This window comes from Coregonus lavaretus, assembly GCF_964263955.1.
Source record: "Coregonus lavaretus genome assembly, chromosome: 7".
Classification (NCBI taxonomy): Eukaryota; Metazoa; Chordata; class Actinopteri; order Salmoniformes; family Salmonidae; genus Coregonus; species Coregonus lavaretus.
In genome coordinates, this window is record NC_139994.1 from 57,082,073 (window position 1) to 57,109,093 (window position 27,021).

At 44.9% G+C, this 27,021-nt stretch overlaps 1 protein-coding gene across 1 annotated transcript in view; it reads right to left on the reverse strand.

The window, feature by feature from the left end:
- Positions 1-6,795: 6,795 nt before the first annotated feature.
- Positions 6,796-27,021, reverse strand: part of LOC311131942 (protein AF-9-like) — a 47,028-nt gene continuing 26,802 nt past the window's right edge. The window contains exons 5-13 of the mRNA XM_084165051.1: positions 26,078-26,206; positions 19,293-19,898; positions 11,840-11,912; positions 11,637-11,690; positions 11,383-11,521; positions 11,028-11,127; positions 10,389-10,445; positions 9,973-10,044; positions 6,796-8,423 (exon numbers count right to left, since the gene is read on the reverse strand). Coding sequence (XP_084021177.1) covers positions 8,292-8,423; positions 9,973-10,044; positions 10,389-10,445; positions 11,028-11,127; positions 11,383-11,521; positions 11,637-11,690; positions 11,840-11,912; positions 19,293-19,898; positions 26,078-26,206 — 1,362 coding nt within the window. The 3' untranslated portion in view covers positions 6,796-8,291. The remainder of the gene's footprint in view (positions 8,424-9,972; positions 10,045-10,388; positions 10,446-11,027; positions 11,128-11,382; positions 11,522-11,636; positions 11,691-11,839; positions 11,913-19,292; positions 19,899-26,077; positions 26,207-27,021) is intronic.

The window sequence follows — 27,021 nt, forward strand, 5'->3', positions numbered from 1 at the left end:
CAAAACTTTTATTTTTACTGCTCTAATTATGTTGGTAACCAGTTTATAATAGCAATAAGGCACCGGGCTGTATCCAGGCACTCCGCGTTGCGTCGTGCTTAAGAACAGTCCTTAGCCTTAGTGGTATATACACCTCCTCGTGCCTTATTGCTTAATTATAATATCTTCCCAGCGGCAATACATCTTGAAGGAGGTATGCTTACTGGTTAGTAAAAAGCAACGTGTGGTTTGACAAGACAGTAGGGAAGGGGAAAGATGGTCAACAGGCAGAGTGACTGAATTCGATATGTTTTCTCTTCCTCATTCAAGTTCAACACTTTGGTCAGTTTGGTGACAGGTGGCTGGCTGGTAGCATTTTAATGCTGAGCAGGTCAGGCCAGGTACTGCTGGTTTCAGCTTTCCTGGTACCATCAACACACTACGCATGGCCAACTCACCAGAACAGACAGACAGCAGTATGAGAGAACAGGTCTGTAATCTCTCTTCAGAGGATGAGATTCCATTGAAAGTTGGGGTTCAACAGATTTGTCTAGTTTTTTTCCTTGTGTCCCCTTCCCCCTCCCCCTTTCCTGTGGGTTTTGTGGCGGGCATTGTGTGTGTGCGGGTTCACACAGACTGGGGTGGGCACCCGGGGTGGGCACCCGGGGTGGGGGGGGGTGGAGAGAGAGAGAGCGAGAGAAAGCCCACTGCCACCGAAATCGAAAACCAGGTCTAGGAGTAACTCGTTCCAAAAAAGCTGGTGTCATTTGAAGGGATTGTGCAAGGTCTGGTGGTGGAAAGAGGAGGGAGCGGGCGGGGGGGGGATAAATAATCAAATCCAGGGCGTCTGGGGACCCGGCCGTTTGGGAACCCTTTATGAAGCCCTCGTCTGGTCCCCCTGTCTGTATGGAGAGCTAGGGGGATCCCCCCCACCCCCTGCAGCGCTCCCTTCCCCTCCCCCTTCAGCGCTCCCCTCCTCTCCCAGTCCTCTTTGATGTCTGCTTGCTTTTGTTCTTTACATAACTTGATCTGATTTGTAAAAAGCTAATTTGTATGCCGTTTTCAGGGCAACAGAGCTGCCACCCAGAATTCTACAGGAGAGATGACAGCAAGGTCAACGCGATTGGCCACACAGAAAAAAAGAGCCGGGACACAACTAAGCTAAAGCATATGATAAATGCCTTTGAATTATTGTCACTGTGGGCAAATTTGATGACAATGGCAGATTAGTCTGGGAGGATGAAATCTCTTGGCAAATGGGAGGCGGGGATGCTTCGGTGGACACCATTCACCATCAATTTCCTCCCTGAAAATAGACAGTGTACACTGGAATTACATTTGACATGGCTTATTCACACCTTAGGTGAACAGTAGGCCTATTGCAACTTGAATATTGAGTCGAGTTTAGCAGATTATGTCCAACTGTTAAATGTATAATGCAATCAATAACATGGATTTCATTCCCAAAGCACACAATGCATAATTCAGATAACCAATTGTAAGTCACTTTGTCAAACAGAAAACACAAGTGAGCCTTCTCATTGGACACCTACAGGTGGTCATCCTAAAAACGGTTAGTCATTTTGCGTGCCTGCAGAACACAAACCTGGAGCCAGTGTAAACCTGTGGATGCAAAGGAACACTTTTCTTTGTGAGGTCAGCATTTAGGGGGCCTTTGTTGCAAACTGTCTGGAGCATGCCTTTAGGGAGGGAAGGAGGGGGGCTTGGACGGAGGATAGGGGAGGTGAGACTATTCATCAACCTTCAGCTTTAAATGACTTCCTTTAGGTGCTTTTTGACTGCCTTCCAGAGGGGCGGCTGAAGGGAAGGAGAGCGCCTTTCTCCTTGGCCTCATGCCAGGATGACACTCAATGTCTCCGTGTCTCTTCTGTGGGAGATTATTTCAGAGGTCTCTCCCCATCCCGCTCAAACAGGATGTCCCGCTGCTGGCCATGACTGTGAACTGCTTCAACCCCCCTCCGACCTCCTCCCTCTCTCTGTGGCTGGACACTGTGCAATGGCTTAAAGTAATCCAGGATCCCCAAAGCAGACAGACGTGCCCCCCCCGCCCCGCCCAGTGAAATCAGACACTAATGAAAAACACTTCTCTTCCTCCTCCTCTTGGCCCCACCGTCTATCTCTCTCAGGATTATGATCTCATCGGCGGATGGTGTCGTTGCTGCGGACGACGCGGTGGTGTGTCTGTTGCAGCGAATCCCAACGAGTGTAGAGTTGAGAAGAACCATGGCTGGAAAAAAAACTCAGTGGACAATCTAAACACAGTCAGGAAGAAAGGAGGGGGAAAACGATTGAAGGATCCAGCCATGTCAAATCCATAATTATCGAGTGACAAAAAGCAGCTGGTTAAGCTCTGAGGCTCAGCCCTGTTGCCTCGTAGCCTGCACTGTCATATATATGTACACAGATACTTAAACCAGGCCATTGAAAATAAGCTTAAGTGAAAAGCGGACATCTTTGAAGTGATGCAATTGGCAGCACTCAGCATTGCTCAGACAGACCACAATCAAACAAGATCCTCTTCTTAAATGGTGTGACAGATTATACTACTCTCAGATATTACTGACAAACAGTTCTGTCAGCAAAACAAGTGAAGTGTCCCTTCTATCCAGTTACACACACACCGACAGACAAAATTGCTTGTGTGAAATTGTCTTTAAAGTGACACTCCGGCAAAAAAGGAAATACATAGTCAGTTGATGTTCTGGATATTTAAACCTCAATCTCCTTGGCATTAAGTAACTTCCCAAAGGCAAAAAAAAACAGCAACAATAGTGACATTAGTAAATTACTTCTAGAACGAATAATGTCTTTAAGATTCCTGTTGAGAATTACTCTTTCCCGCTCCTGCAAATAGTGTGAAAACTGTGAATAGCCAATTGGAGTAGCCTCGGGCTCTTGCACAAATCAGAATTGTGGTGTAAGGAGTATGATGGAGCCGTGTTAATGCGATTAGAAGTGTATCACATTCTCAAAATACCTTAGCACTGCCACGATTCCCACTGTCCAGCTGCTCCAATTCATTAATGGCTGCTCAAAATGTTGTGTTAAGTTGGCTGGCTTAGCATGTCCGTTAGTGGCCATGGCTTAACACGTCCAGCACCCCTTACTACCATTATAGTGCACTACTTTTGACCAGGGCTCTGGTGAAAAGCAGTGCACTACATAGGGAATAGGATGTCATTTTGGACACATCCCCTATTACAGAGAGGACAACAGGAAGGAAGGCTCTTACGATGCAGGTTGTTAGGGGGTGCATGTCAATAGTCTAAAGTGACATCCCTTTTACTTCTTTGCCCCCTCATCCACACGGATTGAAACCAACATGGGTATATTGTGTGTTGCAGATAGAAATGTGGGCTAATGAATAGAGCGGACATGATACCATATTCTACATGACAGAATAATATCTGTTTGAAACAATACATTTCTATCTTAACTTTCTGTGATGTTACACACTCCTGGACAGGGCCCAGGACAACTCACCTTGGCAGCGAGATCTGAAAGGACGTGAAAGGCTTTAGATCGGCTAGCAAATCATTTTGATCCATGTTTGATAGTGACAAATGCCATCCTCCTTGATAATAGGCCTGAGCATGATACTTCCTTCAAGTTCCCATCCCCTCCACAAAATGGGGAGCCTGGATGCCTTCCAAACGTTTTGGTCTGACCACCCACATTGACAAACCTAAAAACCATGTGCTACACAATTCCTGTCGGCTTATTGAAGAGGGGATCGACATTCTGACCCGAGACCTGTGTTATCAATAAACTTTGTTTGTGAACTTTTCCCCTTTTACAATTGCTTTTTTTGTCTCCGCGATAGACTAGCGTCCTGTCAAGGGGGTGTACTTGTAGACTACAGCAACAGGAGAGGGAGTTCTGAACTATGGGCCATTCTGGCTCAGACAAGGCTACCTACTTACTTTTACTTTGTCTCCAAGATTCAGGATTTAAAAAAACACCCTGAATCACTGGGATTTAACACCCACTGAGAAATCTACACTTGGTTTAAAAGAATAGTGACATGTATATTCAGTGGCTAGTTGAAGACAACTAGGGTTATCAAATTACCAAGTTGTCCTTGGAATTCAGTGACTATAATGAAACCTTGCAAATGCAAAACCTTGGATCACACAAAACCAATGTCCTCACAGAAAGAAATTACAAGTGTGCATTTGGAATTGCAACTCTGCACGGTGTCTGAGAAATTCAGACAGCTGATGTTTTGAAAGCGCTGCAAAATCTGGACCCCTACAAATCAGCTGGGCTAGACAATCTGGACCCTTTCTTTCTAAAACTAGCCGCCGAAATTGTCGCAACCCCTATTACTAGTCTGTTCAACCTCTCTTTCATAACGTCTGAGATCCCCAGAGATTGGAAAGCTGCCGCGGTCATCCCCCTCTTCAAAGGGGGTGACACTCTAGATCAAAACTGCTACAGACCTATATCCATCCTGCCCTGCCTTTCGAAAGTATTCGAAAGCCAAGTTAACAAACAGATCATCGACCATTTCGAATACCACCGTACCTTCTCCGCTATGCAATCCGGTTTCCGAGCTGGTCACGGGTGCACTTCAGCCACGCTCAAGGTCCTAAACGATATTATAACCGCGATTGATAATAGACAGTACTGTGCAGCCGTCTTCATCGACCTGGCCAAGGCTTTCGACTCTGTCAACCACCGCATTCTTATTGGCAGACTAAATAGCCTTGGTTTCTCAAATGACTGCCTCGCCTGGTTCACCAACTACTTCTCAGATAGAGTTCAGTGTGTCAAATCGGAGGGCCTGTTGTCTGGACCTATGGCAGTCTCTATGGGGGTGCCACAGGGTTCAATTCTTGGGCCGACACTTTTCTCCGTGTATATCAATGATGTCGCTCTTGCTGCTGGTGACTCTCAGATCCACCTCTACGCAGACGACACCATTTTGTATACATCTGGCCCTTCATTGGACACTGTGTTAACAAACCTCCAAACGAGCTTCAATGCCATACAACAATCCTTCAGTAGCCTCCAACTGCTCTTAAACACTAGTAAAACTAAATGCATGCTTTTCAATCGAACGCTGCTGGCACCCGCCCACCCGACTAGAATCACCACTCTCGACGGGTCTGACCTAGAGTATGTGGACAACTACAAATACCTAGGTGTCTGGTTAGACTGTAAACTCAACTTCCAGACTCACATAAAGAATCTCCAATCCAAAGTTAAATCTAGAATCGGCTTCCTATTTCGCAACAAAGCCTCCTTCACTCATGCTGCCAAACATGCCATCGTAAAACTGACTATCCTACCGATCCTTGACTTCGGCGATGTCATTTACAAAATAGCCTCCAACACTCTACTCAGCAAATTGGATGTAGTCTATCACAGTGCCATCCGTTTTGTCTCCAAAGCCCCATACACTACCCACCACTGTGACCTGTACGCTCTTGTTGGCTGGTCCTCACTACATGTTCGTCGTCAAACCCACTGGCTCCAGGCCATCTATAAATCACTGCTAGGCAAATCCCCGCCTTATCTTAGCTCATTGGTCACCATAGCAGCACCCACCCGTAGTCTGCGCTCCAGCAGGTATATCTCACTGGTCATTCCCAAAGCCAACACCTCCTTTGGCCGCCATTCCTTCCAGTTCTCTGCTGCCAATGACTGGAACGAATTGCAAAAATCTCTGAAGCTGGAGACTCTTATCTCCCTCAATAACTTTAAGCATCAGTTGTCAGAGCACCTTACCAATCACTGCACCTGTACACAGCCCATCTGAAATTAGCCCACTCAACTACCTCATCCCTATATTGTTATTTATTTTGCTCTTTTGCACCCCAGTATCTCTATTTGCACATAATCTCTTGCACATCTATCATTCCAGTGTTAATACTATTGTAATTATTCTGCACTATAGCCTATTTATTGCCTTACCTCCATAACTTGCTACATTTGCACACACTGTATATATATTTTCTGTTGTATTTCTGACTTTATGTTTTTTACCCCATATGTAACTCTGTGTTGTTTTTATTGCACTACTTTGCTTTATCTTGGCCAGGTCGCAGTTGTAAATGAGAACCTGTTCTCAACTGGCTTACCTGGTTAAATAAAGGTGAAATAAAAAAAATATAAAATAAAATGGGTCTGATCCGGTAGAACTAACAGCAGAGTGAGAAAATAATGTCCACATTCAACCCAACAAGACTGCAAATTGCACTAGTAACCAACCTCATGTCACCCCGTACATCTTAATAGTTAATAATCAGGAGACGGATGGAGATGACTGCTAGATAGAGGATAACGGGTGTATTCAGTAGAGCAAAACATTCAGAATGTTGCAGATAGGAATGAAATTAATCCCTATTCTTGAGGACCGAGAATCATATCTGTTCTGCACAATATAGTCCGATCTGAATGTTCTCTAACATTTTACCCATTCCATGGCCCTTTGAAAAGGTTGGTGTTTATGTCTATTCCTAGCACCCCCTTCTCACCAAATGGAAGTGTTCATATTTACAGGATATCCCTTAAGTAGTCTTGTTTGTCTTCCAAATTAAAGCAACATGTAACTAGGTAAGTGTTAGTGGGGTCATCTAGTCTTTGCCATTTGAACTGTATTACTTTCTCTAAGAAAGTTAAGTATATTGATGAAATGAACTGGTTGGAAATAAGTAGCGGCATGTTGTGAATGCACTAGAAGCCAGTTATAGCTTTGAATAAAACACATTTGTTATGATATTATACTATGGTAGTGAACACTTTCTATACTTTCAAACATTCCCCAAAAAATGAAAGATGACATTATCATCACATATACAGTTTATATACAAATATAAACACTACATCATGATATCCCAACCAAAACATCTTTGGGCTTAGAAATTCAGTTGGAGAAATTTGGACAAAATGCGAGTCAATCAACAATAAGACATCGCAACAACATACAAAAAGACAACACATTTTAAAAATCACACAGTGCCAATAACTCATTTCACCACAGGTTGCACATGTCCTCATCTGTACAAAATACCAAATGTTTATTGTATGTCCTAAGAATACAAAAGAACTCTTAAGGCAGACATGGGTCAAGCAAAACAACATTCTACCTTTGTGTGGCCCTGTGAGTAGCTACGACCACTGGTATTCCCATTGAGGCGTCGCTCGGCAGACTAAACCAAATCAACTTTAATTCCTCATAATAGCAAAAAGGAAAATGTCCTCCATAACAAGTTAAACAAAAACTTTATTTTTCTCAGTTTGATTTTTTCTCAATTCTAATGCACAACTTTGATTTGGCAACCGAGGTCCCCGTGAAATAAATAAGATTCAATGTCTTAGATACGCAAGAGTACATTTCTTCCATCAAAATTCCAGGACTCAAAATGGTTCCTTTTTAGCACAGGCCTGCTGACAATAGATTGGTCAAAAACACTTGGTTTCAACTTGTAGACAGCAAGAGCTGCAGAATACAAGTGAGAGCTTGTAAAAATGACATGCAGCACACTTCTGAAATTTGCCTCGTCATCATCCAATACATCAATTCAAGTTTTGGTACCAATAATGGAATATACAATTGTATTAATTGCAACAATTTGAGTCCATGATTGGTCTTCAGCTTGTACCATTGGGTACTGATAACATATCGTTTGAGAGGGCAGAATTCCTCATATAGAGCGACGTTTGATTGCCATTCAACTCATCCGTCAAATAAGATAATTGAAATCTCAACGTTGTGATGACAATGCACTGCTCCACCGTCCTTCCAGAGCCAGAGAGATGCATTATGAAGTGCTTGCACAAGACTAATTCTGTTTTGCTACTATTAACACGGACACCTGAAACTCAAACTCAATAAATAAAGACTGACAGATGTGTTAAGGCAGTGTTGAACATGCATCATTCGCCACAAAGAACAACATTCTACGCACATACATGGTAATAATATGCACATTCGTTTTAAGAGCAAGGTCTCGGTTTCTTTCCCCGGTTTTTTTGTCAACTGTGGAATTCTTTCAAGGCTTTCTGGGTGATATTCCTGGTCGACAGGACTCATCTCCAGGGTGACGTGGCACGCCGTTCAGGTTTGTGTCGCTCGCGGGCTACCCTGGTCGTGTGGAGAGCCAGGTTCCAACGAGTAGAGTGGCGCGACCATAACCGCCAGGCACAAGGACCCAGGGCAGGGCCAGGCCGGTAGTCTTTTTTGCAACGCCACGAAAGTTCAAGTTAAAAAAAAGAAAAAATAAGAGGAAGATTCCAAAGTTCTTCCAACGTTCTTCCTTGTGGCAGCTAGCTGCTCCCAGACCTCATGACGTTCCAGACGTTTCCAGGTAACTCTGGAGCTTCCGTACCGTAGTTTTGTCCAGGGAACAGAGGTCAAAGTCAAAAGTTGTGTTTGTGATGTGGAAGTGTCCAGTCTCCTCGATGAGGTTCACGATCTGTGAGGCAAGAGAAGGCACAGAAAGAAAAGCTGTCAGTTAACACTCATACTACAGTATGTAAACCCAAATCCCAGCAAGAATGGAGAAAGTGTACACATTTCTTTATGTTGAATCTTCCACATTCAACATAAACAGACCAATTAAATTCCATGCATGTCCTCCTCTTCCTAAAACAAAAGAGGAATGTTGCTTAGATAATCTAGTATATCTAAGCAGCTGATATGGAACTGTATTGACCAGCAGCTGAGTTTCCACCTTGTATGTGCAGTACAGTGTCAGAGAGCAGCCTAGTCATAGACAATGTTGGACCGCACACAATACAATACTTATTAAAAACACATTTGTGGGAAGCATCGTTGAGCGGTGGGTGGGCTAGTGTCAGTTGAATTTGGTATGGGGACCCCCCTAATTCACTCCATCCCATCCCTTGCATGCGGAACCCTGTATCAGAGAGGGAGAGACCCTAATGGGAAAGATGCTTTTTCCTTGGCTGGTGTCTTATTGGTTCCAGTTCTCCTCCGATAGGGGTGTGTGTGTGCAAGCATCTTTCTCGTGGTAATTACGGGCACTCCAGTGTGTCTGTGTTGATGAAGCAACTGAACACATTTCTCCTCCCCCCTCCGACCGCAGGCCGGATTCAGGAGTGCAGGGAGACTCCACCTATTGTTATGACACGGCAGATAGATGCTTGCAAGTCAAGTCGCAACAACCCCCTGCCCTGCCCTCCCCACCCCCCGCTTGTATCTGGGGAGATGGAACCACACCAAGATTTTCAGACCTGGTTTTGTTCATGCAGGACAGCACTTTGGCTGATACTTCCATTTTCCATTTGCCGTTAATGACAGATTAATTTCTATTGGATATAAAACACAGTCCCCATTTTTGGTTTTCATCACAATGACAAAAAAAACTCAAATCTACCATGGGCGGACAATCTACTTTAAAGACTCCACAATGACATAAGGCCATAAGGCCATTTTTTAATTTGCGGTTTTCCCAAACAGAGAGACTGGGGAGGAAAAATAGCGTTGGGAGGTTGGAAAGTTAATCATTTCAATGTCTCGTTTTCTGAGGACGTGGAACGCCGCTACAATGCTCCAAACTCTCCAAACGCTCCGAGGATTAGCTTGATTACGCCACAAGTTAGCGCTCCACTCGCTGATGTTGTTTGGGGATGAATTTTTCCACCGATGCTCGGAGCCAAACTTTTCATTAGGAGAGCGAGGAAGAGCAAGGCCACTCCTTGGCAACTGCGTCTGGGAATCTCCATTAATGCGGTCATATGATAGGCCTTGTGAAGATAAACAAGAGGACGTTTGCTCTTAGACGGAGTGGAAAAAAGGTTAACCAAATAATCTATCATTGCCAGACACACATAGATTAAGTCCTCGACTGTAATGTACCGAGTAACATACAGTATGAAGTTGTTTGACATACAAGCCCAAACAAAGCCACGCTAGCAAGCAACATCTTCTATGCCAACATGAACTGTAAACTAACAGGTTGTTTTCTGAGAACACATGTACTACACACTATTAGACCTCACCTGTTGTAGTATGTGCCTCTCTCTCAGTGTCATCAGTCGTCTGTGTAGCTCCACCAGCTCATCCAGGTAAGCCTGAGTGGGTGAGATACACCAATTGAATAGTCCCAAAAGTGCAAACTCTAGCTAAATCAAGCAAACCTTCAAGTATGTATTTGACCCAGGCCTGTTACCTAGTCACACCATCTGGGACTATGACAAAGAGAGTAACGGGTTGGATGGCCAAGGAAGAGTGTCTCGGTCTCCTGTCCATTTGCAAGAGCCTTGGTGAATGTAAAGACTTCTTCAGTGTAAGACTACAACCAATTCCCTGACTACACCCAATTCCCTGACTACACCCAATTCCCTGACTACACCCAATGTAACGCCACTGGTATGACCTAATCTACTTTAAACCCAACCGCAAGGAAGCTACTCACCTTGTCACAGTCAATGTTTTTATTCTTATCCTGCTTCGTTTGCTTCACCTCCAGTATCTGTGAGACATCAGGGTTGTATTCATTAGTACACAATGTAGCAAAAGGTTTCGCAATGGGAAAAACAAGCGTTTCTTATTGGACAAGTTCAAGAAGGCCCATTCTAGTTTCAACCGGTTTGCTTCCGTTTTGTTCCTTGGGAATACAACCCAGATAAGGAATTACCATACGTGCCCACTGGAAAAACCGCTGATTTGTTCACACAACAGTCATTATTTACGTAGCAGTGTGGTTGGCGTATGAGGGAAATGCATTGTGGGAATTACGGGATGCTAATAAGACAGCATCGGATAACAATAACAGCCGTGTTCAATTTCATGAGGAGCAAAATGGCAAACTAAAGGTTTCCTCCCCCCCAACGTGTTTATGCTAATACAGTATTTACATAAATATATTTACATAAGGGGGGGGGGGGGACACACACATATTTGGTCAATTCCGTTGGACTAATTGTGGTTGGGTAATATCGTTTGGCTACTCTAGGATGTGAAAATATTGAACATCAGGGATACCAGTTGATTTTACTGATAAGATGTAAGAAATAATCCTCTGACAACTGCTTATCATTTGACCTTGTCTTACCTGATTATTACTGGTCTTTAGTAAAGGCGGGGGCTCGTGTCGAGAGTGGGGAGAGGGGGCTGAGCTGTTCTCGCTCTCACTGCCGTCACTCAAGCTGACCCTTCAGACAAAGAGGATGACAAAAATTGGAATACAATACAACTATTATTCATAATAGAAATTAGTCAGGTTGTTTTTCATCCAATCGTACAACCCCCCCACACACACCTAGGAGCAGCACAATGTCAGAGCAGTGTCCCTGAAACTATCTTTGAGATAAAGAGCCTTGCTCAAGGGCACAACGATAGGAGGTGGTACCTGAGTTGCCAGTTCATTACAGCCCTACTGAACACGACCATGGGAGGGCGCTACCTACCGGCGGTGGCGTTGTGTCATGTGCGTGTGCAGCGGTCGCTCCAGGTCAGAGTCCATGTCGTTGTCGTCTTCATCCTCTGAATCATCCTCGTTGTCGTCCGACTGCAGGTCATGGATTATCGAACGAAGGGGACCTAACACTGTGAGATAGAACATCAGTGAAGAGGAGCACACAACTTTATATACACATTTCACTGTAAACTCATGCTTAGTCTTGTGATTCCATCCAAGGACTGTAGTCAGGTGTGAGTATACCTGTGTGGGCTGTGCCCGGGACGGCCCCTACCTTCCTGCGGACGAACTCGGCCACTGTGTCCATGGAACAAAAACACAAGCATAGAAGTGAGTGGAAGTGATTCAACATGTAATACCCCCTTTGGCGTGGCCAATCCCCAAAAAAGTATAGTTATTTCTGGGTGATCTGGAGAAAAGTGTGTATGCTTAGTTTCTGGCGTTACCTTGCCGTTTGTGGCTGGCTGCAAAGCCTGAACTGGAGCTGGAGCTGGAGCTAGCTGGACTGGGCTGCCCTGACTGGGAAAAGGAGAGAGGGAGAGCGATAAGAGACCCAGAAACTAGCAGAGATATTCTACATGGTAAATTAACAAACACCAGCGACCGCAGAGGGAACAAACACCAGCGACCGCAGAGGGAACAAACACCAGCGACCGCAGAGGGAACAAACACCAGCGACCGCAGAGGGAACAAACACCAGCGACCGCAGAGGGAACAAACACCAGCGACCGCAGAGGGAACAAACACCAGCGACCGCAGAGGGAACAAACACCAGCGACCGCAGAGGGAACAAACACCAGCGACCGCAGAGGGAACAAACACCAGCGACCGCAGAGGGAACAAACACCAGCGACCGCAGAGGGAACAAACACCAGCGACCGCAGAGGGAACAAACACCAGCGACCGCAGAGGGAACAAACACCAGCGACCGCAGAGGGAACAAACACCAGCGACCGCAGAGGGAACAAACACCAGCGACCGCAGAGGGAACAAACACCAGCGACCGCAGAGGGAACAATGCCCCTTTGCTTAGGGTGTAAACACAGTATGCACAAAACACTAAGGGAGGATAGCATCTGTCAGCAGCTCATGAGGCCAGTTAGGGGAGCATACAATTACCACAAAGGTGTAGGGCCATGGTGGAGTGAGAGAGAGAGAGAGAGAGAGAGAGCGCATCACGTAGCAACGTGACGTGATTGGAGATAAAGTTAGTCCCATTATCTTCTCTCTACCGTCCATAGCTTTAGGCTGAGAGTGGTATTCACACCTCACAAACACAGTTGGGCAGGAAGGCAGCCAACAAACGGTAGACTGTGCAGCACACTCACAATAAAAGGAGATTCTGTTAAATTCCCACATGCAAAAGGCAACACATTTCTGGGGCCAGCCAGGTACAGTCTAGAAAACCCCAATTGAGATCCCGCATACACAACCACACATTACGTTCACACAGGTGCACGTACATATCGACAACTCATGTTGTCTGTGTTGAGTCAGACCGTTGTCCATCAGAGTAAATGTGGTCCTATTCAGAGCCATCATGCTGCCCCAATTTCATACATACCAATTCAAATATTAAAAACTGTGAAAAATATATTGATCACTGGTCTCCCCTGGGAAAGAGGACTTTTGACTTGACAACCCCCCTTCCCCCCCTCCCCCCCTACAGTTTGAGAACCACTGTTATAGAGGACATCATAAGATCACACCTTGTCATATCCCTGACACTTATTTTAGTACAGGGAGGAAGATGTGTGCATTGAATAAATGTACCCACATACTGCACTCAAACGTCACCAGAAGTTCACCGATTACACCAACTTTTATATCCAAGTTGGTCTACAACAATTAGTTGTACATTTTGACACCCATTTTAAGTCAGCGCAAAAGGGGCTAAAGCTGATGGATCCTTTCAGGAGAAAACGAGAAAAAAAATCTGCAAGTTAACCATTAAGTTAATCCTCTGTGGAGGGCAGCCCAAAAGGAAATTTGAAGGAGCCATTAAAGTTAATCTGAATTAATTTGTTTACATTCCTCTCAGATGACCCCTTGAAAGAACCAAGCCAAGGCAGCACAAAGCAGTGATTTACAGCCAGGACAGGGCTGGTGCAAAATGTTTTCAGCTGATAAGGGCTCGATACGGCAGTCTTATATACACACACACACCAGCTGCAACAAAGAAACTGTCGATTTAAAAACTGAATGGAGCCTGAATGGAGGCAAAACTATTTTCCAGAGGAAACAAATGGAAGTCATTCATTGGATTGGAGGTTTTCCAGGTGGTGGATCCACGCCTGATATGGCGGGGCTTCCATTTCCTGTCTAGCCTGTGAGGTGTGCAGCAAGGCTGCCTACCATCTCCATTCCAATTGTGGAAGCATCAACACATTTCTATTACCACACACACACACACACACACACACACAACAACCCCCTCCCCCCCTCACTTCTACCAAGATCTGGGCTGAGTATCGAAGCTGCCAAGTGTCCCCTGTGTGGTCCCGGGGAGTCATGCGAGAATCTTTGATGTTTTCTCGCTCCCTTTGTTTCTGGAGCGTTTTACAGCCTGTTGTCCGTCTGGGTGTCTCATCCACATTAAATGTATGGTCAGAGGCCTCTGTTGTAAATCAAGAGGCTTTTCTCTCTGCCTTTGGTTGTCCGGCCAAAAACTAGACACTTGTAAAAACTAGTAAAAAAGAAGAGAGCAACGTTAAAATCATCCTGTCTGGTCTTTGTGCTCTGTCCCAGAGAGAGGGGTGTAAGAGAGAGAGGGGTGTAAGAGAGAGAGGGAAGGAGAGAGCAGGGGGAAGGAGAGAGAGTGGGGCGTAAGCGAGCGAGGCGTAAGAGGACAGAGAGCGAGAGAGAGAGGACAGAGAGAGAGCGAGAGAGAGGAAGGACAGAGAGCGAGAGAGAGGAAGGACAGAGAGCGAGAGAGAGGAAGGACAGAGAGCGAGAGAGAGGAAGGACAGAGAGCGAGAGAGAGGAAGGACAGAGAGCGAGAGAGAGGAAGGACAGAGAGCGAGAGAGAGGAAGGACAGAGAGCGAGAGAGAGGAAGGACAGAGAGCGAGAGAGAGGAAGGACAGAGAGCGAGAGAGAGGAAGGACAGAGAGCGAGAGAGAGGAAGGACAGAGAGCGAGAGAGAGGAAGGACAGAGAGCGAGAGAGAGGAAGGACAGAGAGCGAGAGAGGAAGGACAGAGAGCGAGAGAGGAAGGACAGAGAGCGAGAGAGGAAGGACAGAGAGCGAGAGAGGAAGGACAGAGAGCGAGAGAACAGAGAGAGAGAGAACAGAGAGAGAGAGAACAGAGAGAGCGAACAGAGAGAGCGAGAGGACAGAGAGAGCGAGAGGACAGAGAGCGAGAGGACAGAGAGCGAGCGAGAGGACAGAGAGCGAGCGAGAGGACAGAGAGCGAGCGAGAGGACAGAGAGCGAGCGAGAGGACAGAGAGCGAGCGAGCGAGAGGACAGAGAGCGAGCGAGCGAGAGGACAGAGAGCGAGCGAGCGAGAGAGAGGATAGAGAGCGAGAGATAGGACAGAGCGAGAGGAGAGAGCGAGAGGAGAGAAAGGGCTGTAGATTACGGAAGCCCATCCCTTACTCGTCACCCTGCCTTGAGTAATGGCAAAGCAGCCTCTGCGCTGTAAAACGGTCCATTACTTTTTAAAGCGACTTCAATCAAAACTGACAAAGGCAGCTGCCGTGTGGAGCAACAGCTGACAAAAAGATGCAAGAAAAACCAGCGACTTGTCACTTCCTGATCATGAAACACAGAACCAAACAGCTTAAATTCTCACTACCATTGTAAAAATAATTAGGTGAAACAGCATAGCAACGGTAATTTGTCAGTGTTATATTTGAACAATATTTGAATGGAAATAAGCAGGGAAACGTCCAGAAAAATGAATTAATTGCCGTTTGTCGGGTCTTACATTCATGGTTGTGCGTGTCAGAGTAAAGAATCCAACGCCCTCTCGGACAGGAGCAAAACAAAGCAAATTAATTTCCTCACAACCAAGTTCCCGAGAAGCAGGTCAAATCTGCATTTTGAATTTGACAATTTTTTTTGTTTTTTTGGGACGATGCCAATGCTGTTTTGTAGGGAGAAAGAGCCAATGACTAAGACCAATACTTTTTCCAATTCTCCAGCACCAAGAGGTCTAAGTACCATAGTCGTTTGTGCAATCTCCAGCCAATCAGTACCATTTGTTGACTAAGTAAGAGCCAGGGAGAAATTAAAACCAGCAGGGGTGCAGGGCCACAGCTGTGCATCCCTGGACTAAAGAGTACAACCTGCCATGAATAAAATAAAAACGATGGCTACATACAGTATCCAGCAGAAGAAATAGGCAATTGTGTGATGCAACCTGTGTGTGTGTGTGTGTGTGTGTGTGTGTGTGTGTGTGTGTGTGTGTGTGTGTGTGTGTGTGTGTGTGTGTGTGTGTGTCCACATGGTTGTGTGCCTGGGTGATTTAAACCTCATCCAAGTGGAAGACCGATGGGAAGGGCACTTTGAAGTTAAATGACAGATCATTTCCTTTTTGTCTGATCTGCGGCCTTGAGACACCACACAAAGTAAAGATAAATGTACTCCTTCCCCTCTATGACATGCCACTTCCAGGATGTGTGTGTCTGTCTACCCGTCTGTGTGTGTGTCTGTCTACCCGTCTGTGTGTGTCTGCAGAGGCTAAGGCCTAACCCAAAACAGCCATTCAAAGCGGCTGATTTGCTTAGTACGGTCCAGCCCTGGGAAAACCATCCCTCTGTAATGCATCAAACTACACAGGAGAGCAAGGGGAACACGAGATGGAATTCCAGTCAAATTCTAGAGGCGTGCGAGTGGCCACAAATCACGGGCCAGACAACCACTTCTCTGGCTATGAAGATATAGCCTCTCAATCTACCAACCGTGCTGCCAAAGAGAGCCCCCAACCCCAGGCTCTGAAACCATATACCCTTGTTACAGTTTCTCAGATCCAAAGATTTAATCAATTAAGAGGGCCAAAGATTTGCCTGCATTCAGAATCATTTGAGGTCATCCAGAGAGTATGCGGGAGTCAAAGACCCTGGTACTGACAGAGGCCGAGTAAATTGAGTAAGATCACCACATCTCAGATGTCCAGTTTCATGTGTGGTTTCTTTTGCATAAACATGATTTGTACTTAAACCAGGAATCCTGTGTTGGTTCAAAAGTTACTTTTCAAAATGCCTGTACTGCAGCAACGGTAAATTGCTAATGTGACAAAGTTATTTGCAATTACCTACGTAATAAAATCAATAGGTGAAATGTGTTAAATATGCCCCAGATGGTGCAGTTATATCCACTGCAGCATGTTTCTTTACCTGTGCAGCAGCCTCCCAATAGACAGTAGATTGCCCCCAAGAAACCTCCATTCCTTTCTAGGTACAGACACACACAGACAGAGAGCCAAAGACAGAGAGGTCAAAAGGCAGGGAAACTTCAATGACCGTCAACTTAGACAACAAACATGCAGCTGGTCCTATTGGTTTATGGGTCCAGGCTTCTTCAGTGCGTCGTAAATCTCACCGCCACTCTGCTTTAGGGGCTTTTGTCTTGCCTTGCTCAAAGCCACCAAAGCAGCCCTCTTAAAGGACAATAAACAGGACTTTAGTATTAGTTTGCTCCAATCAATCTGCCCTCTCTTCTCTTTCAGAGGGTCCCAAAGTGCGAGACAGGCACAAGATGAACGTCGCTGGACTTGGCCAAAACGTCAGTTAATTTGCTCTCGATTCAGCAGGAGGTTGAGCAAACAAGGTAGTTTCGATGTGAATTAAGGTGCTGTGCGCTTTCAGTTTGGTCGTGTAGTAGGTCAATCTAACACAAACTACTTTTAACTTGCGGACGTGTAGCACTCCACAAACACAAAACCAGCCGCAAACTACCACTGTTTCTCTGAAAAAGGATCAGGACAGCATGGAACATGTGAAGTGTACACTTCCTACACATTTCATATAGATCTTGCTACTACTCCCTCCCTCTTTCCTCCACTTTGGTGGTTCCTTGTTTTCCCCAGGCCTACAACACAGCATGGCAGAAGCCCAGATCAAATGAAGGCTCACATTAGGCGCGAGTAGGGCTAGCCAGGATTGGGCCACCAGGGTCGTCACGGCAGCCCGTGGAGAGCACTGAGCACCTGGCATTTGTCTCCACTAGCCCTGCACCCACCCCACGTCCGATTTAAGACCAGTACTGTAGGGTAAATCCCCACCACCATCACACACACACACACACACACACACACAACTCCTTCATCCCCCACCAACACCACCCCATGGACACATTTGGCTTTAGGTTGCAATGCCTCTGCTGGTTCTGGCAGGGAAATGGCTAAGGGAGATTAGCGCCTGTGTGTGTGTGTTATGTATTTGGAGTGGGGCCGGTGAACACGCCTGGGCATGAAAGAGAACAGTTGAAAGCAAACAGAGAAAGACAATGAGATGCTTTCTGCCATAAATGCAGAATGTTTACCCCCTTTTTCCTTCTTTCTATAAGGCAAAAGAGGAACTCTTGGCTATTCATGGCGTCCTTTTCCCATTCTCCTTGGGTGTTGTAAAACCCAGCTTGCTTTTCTGCTAATAAAACAGTCCCCGCTTTGTGTTGAGTTTCAAACTGAACGCGTGAGGAGCTGGCAACCCTCTGAAAGACCTACTGATTTATCTCAAAGTTTAAATAAGAGGCAGGAGTCGTGTCCGAAATCTGGCTTGTCTACTACTTACTTAAACTGCATACTGTGTACTAATCATACTACATACTATTTAGAACATACTGTTATATAAAAACTAATGCAGTAAACAACAAATATCAGCATACTAGTCTCATCCTACTGAGAATGTGTCATCTAATGCACAATTGCGTTGATTCCCACCATTCATTTTGGAACAGCGAGTCCCTCAGCTGATTATCAGCTCAATTGTGTGCAGCGATTTCTACTAGATGAAAAGCCGAAATGAGTATGACATCCTGGCATTTAAAAGCATACATTTTCAAAATGTCATCTTCATCAGCAACATGACGCTTAAAAAAAGAACTAGACTGTAGATCTTTAATTTTATGCGTAGAGTAGCAAATTGTCAGCAGTTACGCGACTGCATCCTGTAGAACAACATTCTAAACCTGCAAACATTATTGCCGGTTGGCATGGGCAGCTTTTTGGGCTTTGTCAAAATGGAGCACTGGGTGGGAAATTCATGGAGATGGGGTGGTGGTGGTTTAGGAGGTATCCAATTCCTGTTACCATCATCCAAACAAAAGCAGCCCATCTGCAGCTGAACACCCACCATGTTTATTGGCCCCCCCCCCCCCCCCCTTCTGCCCAGACCTCCATTACCGGGATTCCCTTGGACTCCGTCATTTGATGTTTACAGCCTGGGCATGCGGAGGATGAGACTGACCAACAGAACAGGCTCCCTCTTAAAACCAGAGGATTCAATAAGCCTCCTCCTGCACCTGGCAGAACCTCTATTCTCCTTCCTAATAGTAAACAGTCCAGTAATCTCTATGGGCATGCTGATCTGGTAATGTGTAAAAGCGATTGCTTGTTGTTCCTGAATGTGAAGCCGTAACAGTAGCAGAAAGCAATGGAACAATTCATCGATCCATTAATGTCATTGATTGCTCAAAAAGTACACCTGGTTTCCGAGATCTACATCTGGTCTTCACCACTCACTGATTAGAAGGAAGGGATGAAAACCATCAGACACTGGCCACCGAGGACTGGAATTACTCATCCCTGAAATCAATCCTTTTTTAAACTAAAATAATTGTAGGAGCTACAAAGTAGAGCCCAGAAGACATTAAAGTATAATTCAACACTTGCTTCCAATGTGGTCAAGCCAGACCGCACCAACCAACAAAAACACTAAGTACACAAAGGCTTCACTCACGTCTGATTTGGTGGACATATTGTCCTCCATGTCAGAGTAGTTGGCGTCCATCAGCTCCGGGAACGGCGGCAGCGTCGACGCCTTTCTGCGCTCCCCGAGCACCTCGCGGCCGTCCACCCGCAGTTTAGCGGGCTGCACCTGGGATTTGTCCTTCAGCAGTTTCTTATCCGAGTGGTGGGACTGGGCGTGCGACAGGGACGAGCCCCCTGATGGTTTTAATGACAATTCCGAGAAGCTTTTCTTGCGCTTTTTGGTCACGTGGTCCTCGCAGTCAGTGATGGACAGTCGTTTGTTAGTCCCCGCCCCAGACCCGGCCCCGTGCGAGTAGCTCCCGTCCTGCCGGTGCTCCTTGGACATGGCCTTGGGCTCCTTGAAGCCCATCTTGGGGATGGGGGGGTTGTCCCGAAGAAGAGGCTGGTTCTCTTTGGGTTTCTTGGAGAAATCTTTGGAGGCTTTGCTGGGTTCCCTGCCACAGTCTCTGAAGGCACTTTTGGTCTCTTTCGAAGGCTTGTCCTTGTGGTCCTTGGAGGGTTTGTGCAGCTTGGATGAGCTACTACTGTTGGTGGTGGTGGTAGTGAGGAGGGCGCCAGTTCCTTTGGAGCCGTCCTGTGGAAAAAAACACAACAAGCCAAAGATTAGTTCTCAATGTATTTAGATAACTTGATGATAGGCTCCTATAGATGGTCTATCAATTTTGACTCTTGATTTGCAACAACTTGCTTGAGTTCAGTTTTGAGCTACCTTTAGGTTTAGTGGATAGTTGAACATTTTATTGATAGTTAGTGAAACATCTTAAACCATTTGGATTACATACAACATTACATAAGCTTTGTAAATAATGAAAGGTTAGTTCAGCCCTAACTAATGCACTGGCAAGAGGGAAGATGAATGGAGAAATCCCACTTCAGGGTCAGTGGACACGACGGGGCAAACACCTAATTAGTCTGACACGCTGGCGATTAGCAACAACGTGGGTCAAAAAGCTTGGCTAATAGTAACTCCCTGGATCCAGAGCAGATGGTAGGGGCCTAAAAGTTACTTCTTGACCTCAATGCCTTTTGTATATACACAGTGCCTTCAGAACTTTTTCCACATCTTGTTGTGTTACAGCATGAACTTAAAATGGATTAAATTAAGATTTGTGTCACTGGCCTACACACAATAACCCCACAATGTCAAAGTGGAATTATGTTTTTATACATTTTTACTAATTAATGAAAAGCTGAAATGTCGAGTCAATAAGTATTCAACCCCTTTGTTACGGCAAGCCTAAAATTCAGGAGTAAAAATGTGCTTAAAATGTCACATAAGTTGCATGGACTTACTGTGTGCAATAAGTGTTTAACATGATTTTTGAATGACTACCTCATCGCTGTACCCCACACATACAATTATCTGTAAGGTCCCTCAGTTGAGCAGTGAATTTCAAACTGATTCAAACACAAAGACCAGGGAGGTTTTCCAATGCCTTGTAAAAGAAGGGCACCTATTGGTAATGGGTAAAAATAAAAAAGCAGACATTGAATATCCCTTTGAGCATGGTGAAGCTATTAATTACACTTTGGGTGGTGTATCAATACACCCAGTCACTACAAAGATACAGGCGTCCTTCCTAACTCAGTTGCCGGAGAGGAAGGAAACTGCTCAGGGATTTCACCATGAGGCAAAAAAAAAAAAAAAAAAAAATTGCAAGACTTGAAAATGGCTGTCTAGCAATGATCAACAACCAACTTCACATAGCTTGAAGAATTTTGAAAAGAATAGCGTACAAGTATTGTACAATCCAGGTGTGGAATGCCTTTAGAGACTTACCCAGAAAGACTCACAGCTGTAAATCGCTGCCAAAGGTGATTCTAACAAAAGTTTGGACACACCTACTCATTCAAGGGTTTTTCTTTATTTTTACTATTTTCTACATTGTAGAATAATAGTGAAGACATCAAAACTATGAAATAACACATATGGAATCATGTAGTAACCAAAAAAAGTGTTAAACAAATCAAAATATATTTGCGATGAGATTCTTCAAAGTTTGCCTTGATGACAGCTTGGCACACTATTGGCATTCTCTCAACCAGCTTCATGAGGTCATCACCTGGAATGCATTTCAATTAACAGGTGTGCCTTTTGGAAGTGTTACTGAATTTCATTCCTTCTTAATGCCTTTGAGCCAATCAGTTGTGTTGTGACAAGGTAGGGGGGGTATACAGAAGATAGCCCTATTTGGTAAAAGACTAAGTCCATATTATGGCAAGAACAGCTCAAATAAGCAAAGAGAAACGACAGTCCATCATTACTTTAAGACATGAAGGTCAGTCAATCCGGAAAATGTCAAGAACTTTGAACGTTTCTTCAAGTGCAGTCGCAAAAACCATCAAGCACTATGATGAAACTGGCTCTCATGAGGACTGCCACAGGAAAGGAAGACCCAGTTACTTCTACATTTACATTTACATTTTAGTCATTTAGCAGACGCTCTTATCCAGAGCGACTTAGTTATTTTTTTATTTTTTTTCATACTGGCCCCCCATGGGAATCGAACCCACAACCCTGGCATTGCAAACGCCATGCTCTACCAACTGAGCTACATCTCTGCCGGCCATTCCCTCCCCTACCCTGGACAACGCTGGGCCAATTGTGCGCCGCCCCATGGGTCTCCCGGTCATGGCCGGCTACGACAGAGCCTGGATTCGAACCAGGATCTCTAGTGGCACAGCTAGCACTGCGATGCCGTGCCTTAGACCACTGCGCAGGGGAGCATGTACAAAGCATGTAGAGGTCTGTAATTTTTATCATAGGTACACTTCAACTGTGAGAAACGGAATCTAAAACAAAAATCCAGAAAATCACATTGTATGTAATTAATTTGCATTTTATTGCATGACTTAAGTATTTGATCACCTACCAACCAGTAAGAATTCCGGTTCTCACAGACCTGTTCGTTTTTCTTTAAGAAGCCCTCCTGTTCTCCACTCATTACCTGTATTAACTGCACCCGTTTGAACTCGTTACCTGTATAAAAGACACCTGTCTACACACTCAATCATACAGACTCCAACATCTCCACAATGGCCAAGACCAGAGAGCTGTGTAAGGACAACAGGGATAAAATTGTAGACCTGCACAAGGCTGGGATGGGCTACAGGACAATAGGCAAGCAGCTTGGTGAGAAGGCAACAACTGTTGGCGCAATTATAAGAAAATGGAAGAAGTTCAAGATGACGGTCAATCACCCTCGGTCTGGGGCTCCATGCAAGATCTCACCTCGTGGGGCATCAATGATCATGAGGAAGGTGAGGGATCAGCCCAGAACTACACGGCAGGACCTGTTCAATGACCTAAAGAGAGCTGGGACCACAGTCTCAAAGAAAACCATTAGTAACACACTACGCCGTCATGGATTAAAATCCTGCAGCGCACGCAAGGTCCCCCTGCTCAAGCCAGCGCATGTCCAGGCCCGTCTGAAGTTTGCCAATGACCATCTGGATGATCCAGAGGAGGAATGGGAGAAGGTCATGTGGTCTGATGAGACAAAAATAGAGCTTTTTGGTCTAAACTCGGAGGAAGAAGAAGGATGAGTACAACCCCAAGAACACCATCCCAACCGTGAAGCATGCATGCAAAGGGGACAGGACGACTGCACCGTATTGAGGGGAGGATGGATGGGGCCATGTATCGTGAGATCTTGACCAACAACCTCCTTCCCTCAGTAAGAGCATTGAAGATGGGTCGTGGCTGGGTCTTCCAGCATGAAAACGACCCGAAACACACAGCCAGGGCAACTATGGAGTGGCTCCGTAAGAAGCATCTCAAGGTCCTGGAGTGGCCTAGCCAGTCTCCAGACCTGAACCCAATAGAAAATCTTTGGAGGGAGCTGAAAGTCTGTATTGCCCAGCGACAGCCCCGAAACCTGAAGGATCTGGAGAAGGTCTGTATGGAGGAGTGGGCCAAAATCCCTGCTGCAGTGTGTGCAAACCTGGTCAAGACCTACAGGAAACGTATGATCTCTGTAATTGCAAACAAAGGTTTCTGTACCAAATATTAAGTTCTGCTTTTCTGATGTATCAAATACTTATGTCATGCAATAAAATGCAAATTAATTACTTAAAAATCATACAATGTGATTTTCTGGATTTTTGTTTTAGATTCCGTCTCTCACAGTTTAAGTGTACCTATGATAAAAAATTATAGACCTCTACATGCTTTGTAAGTAGGAAAACCTGCAAAATCGGCAGTGTATCAAATACTTGTTCTCCCCACTGTATGTGGGAACTTCTTCAAGACTGTTGGAAAAGCATTTCTCATGAAGCTGGTTGAGAGAATGCCAAGAGTGTGGTGAAAAGCTGTCATCAAGGCAAAGGGTGGCTGTTTTGAAGAATCTAAAATATATTTTGATTAACACTTTTTTGGTTACTACATGATTCAATGTGTTAATAGTTGTCTTTACTACTATTCTACCATGTAGAAAATAGTAAAAATAAAAACCCTTGAACGAGTAGGTGTCCAAACCTACATTTATTTTCAACAAATGTGCAAAAATGTCTATTATATGGTATTGTGTGCAGAAGAGTGAGAAAAAAATAACAATTGAATCCATTTTGAATTCAGGCTGTAACACAACAAAATGTGGAATAAGTCAAGGGGTTTGAATACTTTCTGAAGGCACTGTACGTACCACTGAAATTAGTCTAGAGTCTAGACTGTTGACTATATATTCCAGGGAAATGGTTAGGGATAATGCAATTAGAGGTTTGCCACTTCACAGTGAGATTTATTGGGGTCAATATCGAAAAATTACTCTACTGGGGACAATTTACTTGGCTTCTCGCATGGGGGCTTGATTACAATGCTCAAATCTATACAACCCTGACAACTAAATGAGCAAAGACAATGTTAAGTCTGGTCATATCAAAGGAATCCTACTCATCAGTTTTCATTTAGAGAAAGCCCTTGTGCCACCGTGGGGCTCTGTACTGTTGTGTCAAAGAAGAGTCTATTCCGAAAAAAATTAAATAAAATAAAAAGAGTGATTCCAGTTTACTTGAGAAGAGAGCTGGGAACTTGTTTTGTCCAGAATGTGGGGGAAGGGAGGGAAGACTCAACAGCTGTAAGTGCGACCTTAAAAGTGGCGCGGACAGCGAGCAAACCTGGAGGTGGAAGAGAGTGCATTTCCTTTTCTCCAACTAAACGAGGCGTCCCCGTTTGTCCTGGGGTCACACCTTCTGGCCCACAGTCAATATTTCATAGATGCCTTAAAGCCATTATGCACGTCTAGACGGCAGGGGTGTGTTACGACCTGCCCAAACCCTTTTATTTTGTCTATCTGCTCCTGACCCCTTGACCTTTTGGACGTCTAGCTGCTAACCTGCTCACACAAAACTACTCAGTTTTAGACCAGTAAAAAGTGGAGATAAAGTGATGCTCTTCGCCAATAACAGCCCCAATCCTCCTGCCCTTCCCGATACCAAAATACTTTACATTTTTTATTTAACCTTTATTTAACTAGGCAAGTCAGTTAAGAACAAATTCTTATTTACAATGACGGCCTACCCGTTAGTAGGTGCAGGTTAGACTGGCACCTTAGTAGGTGCAGGTTAGACTGGCACCTTAGTAGGTGCAGGTTAGACTGGCACCTTAGTAGGTGCAGGTTAGACTGGCACGTTAGTAGGGGCTCCGAGTACATGTACACTTATAAAGGCCATGAAAGTGAATGGACTGAGCAATATCGAAGGTACCCTGTAAATGTACATGTAAATGGCTGCTGAATATCAAAAGGCTACAGTCCTGAGTGTATCACAGGATTCTTTGCATGTTAATACGATCTGCAGGCATTTGACTGTTCTAAAGATCTGTTCTTGCCAAGCACCAGCAAATACAGTCCATGTTACTTAAGTTGGTAACATTTAAATTGAGTATATGGATGTGTGCATTATGTACTTTACTAGTCTCCTTGTAATAATGACCTGCTATTCAGCACTATGTACAGAGAATTTAACTGTCAAGGCAATTGACAAACAAACTTGTTCTTAACACCAGCAACTCCAAAACAGCACAATGACTCATGTGCAACAACTGAATTTCAGCAGTTTTGTTTTGCCTATATAAATGCACTTACAGTAGAGTATAAAAAGGTAGACTGCCCATAGCAATCAGTAACACTTCAAAAAGCCATGTAGGGTACAAGTGAACCAGAGGGAGAGGAGACCACAGTAGGTGGGTTGCCATTGGACGTTAGTGGAAGTGTGTGTGTGTGTGTGTGTGACCCCTCTGCTCCATCAGTAATCCATCACACACTGTTTGGATTGGAAACCGTTTCCATGTGCAGCGCACCTTTCGTAACCCGGCCCTTGCTGGAGTGGGCTCTGCCGGGCCGTGGTAAATGACACCATTTAAAGGGCCTAAAAATAACACTTAATGGAAGCAATATGCCAGTTATACCCCATATACATGTCGTTTCCATCCATGATTCTAAAATTGGTTCTCTGAGACTGCTAGAGAACAACTGCATCACAATGAAACACTGATACGTACCAAGCTTCAACAGGCTTTAAAACTAAAGTGACTTTTATATACTGCCTAATGGATACATTATGGCTGGTGCTATAACCGCTATCGGTAGCATACCTTGCGTAAGCCCAAGTCGAGCGTCTCTTGAAAATCCACAGACTTTAAATACCCTCAACATCTTTGAACCTAGCCAACTATGCAGGGATTAAGCTGGGAAGAGAGGGAGGAGGACGGGGAGACTGTTTAGCCCCGGGCTGTACCTGGAGACCGCCACTGACCTTTGACCCCGGGAAGGCCTTGCTCTTCTTAGCGTCAGAGAAGGTAAATGTCAGGGAGCTGCTGGGGAGGGTGGGCAGCTTGAGATGCTGGCCGAACAGAGATGTGGAGCCCTCCTGCATTACCATCACCTGGAAGTAAAACGGGGTCATTTAACCGACGCCTTCATCCAAAGTGACTTACAGATCATAGGTGACACCCATTTAATATATCATGTAGCAGATGTGGGAATCAAACCTACAACAGAAGCGACATAAAAGTAATGACAATAATACACTACAATATAAAAGAGCAGACAAATTAACAGAATTATATTGTCCTGATCAGCAGGTGTAAAACTCAGTTTTGTATTTTATTGTGCACTCACAGTCTGGGAGTGAAGAGCTTTATGAATCTATTTGAATAGAAAGTACTGCATCAATTGGACAGTTTCTTAATTCCTGCTTATAATAGTGGGTTCTGTGCGAAACTTAAGACCGCTTTTGTTTGGACAAAAACTTAAGCAAGGCTAACGTATTATCGTAGTGTTCTTGTCGATGCCAAGCGCAGTAAACCTAACATTTGAGCACTTAACACTGCACGTTATTCCTGGAATCCCACACAGACAGTCATTGCTTTGCATGGAATGACAGTGAGCACGCAAAGAAAATAGAACACAGCTGCTTCACTGTGGGTCTAAATTTGAGGGTGCATTTGTTTGCCGTGTCACTTCAACTATAGCAGCTGAGGGAAGAATAAACGTTTCATGTCTTGCCTAGCAGCAAGAGGTAAACAAAGGGTTAAAGCTACACTGTGAGAACATGCGGCCTGTTTCTCGGAAGCTCCAGTGCCCTGCAGTTGAAATGAGCTGCTGTGAGTCAGCACCAAAACAACTTAGTAAGCATTTCCTTTGATACAACTTTCCCCACCTTTTGATCTTTCCATTACCCTTCCTCCAATAGAAGTC